The sequence below is a fragment of the Eurypyga helias genome, unplaced genomic scaffold (assembly GCF_000690775.1).
Source record: "Eurypyga helias isolate BGI_N326 unplaced genomic scaffold, ASM69077v1 scaffold20673, whole genome shotgun sequence".
NCBI lineage: Eukaryota > Metazoa > Chordata > Aves > Eurypygiformes > Eurypygidae > Eurypyga > Eurypyga helias.
In genome coordinates this window covers 478-780 of record NW_010243340.1, presented here as the reverse complement: position 1 = coordinate 780, position 303 = coordinate 478, and the positions used below count along the sequence as shown (strand labels likewise).

Genomic DNA, 303 nt, shown 5'->3' with positions numbered 1-303 from the left:
GAGCCTGCGGAGCGACCCATCCCCATCCCGCGGGATGCAGGTACCTCACACCACGGTGCTGATGGTGGACGACTCCTCCGACCGCCGCTGCTTGCTGGGCAGGGACTTGAGATACTCCAGGTGCCGCCGGGCGTCCTCCTGGTTCTGCCGCACGTAGTAGACCAGGTAGGAGATCACCATGGCGAACCAGCCGAACATGGTGACCAGCATGGCGACGTCCGTCGTCTTCTTGTACGCGTTGCAGAAATCCGTGTCGGCGATCACCTGCAGGAAAGCTTTGCCGACGTGCTCCTCCTGGGCGGA

At 63.4% G+C, this 303-nt stretch overlaps 1 protein-coding gene across 1 annotated transcript in view; it reads right to left on the bottom strand.

Moving 5' to 3' along the window:
- Positions 1–45: 45 nt before the first annotated feature.
- The window catches only part of LOC104507938 (leucine-rich repeat-containing protein 3B-like), a gene marked incomplete at its 5' end in the record, with an annotated part of 732 nt that continues 474 nt past the window's right edge, over positions 46–303 (bottom strand). The window contains one exon of the mRNA XM_010149381.1: positions 46–303. This exon is cut by the window's right edge and continues 474 nt beyond it. Coding sequence (XP_010147683.1) covers positions 46–303 — 258 coding nt within the window.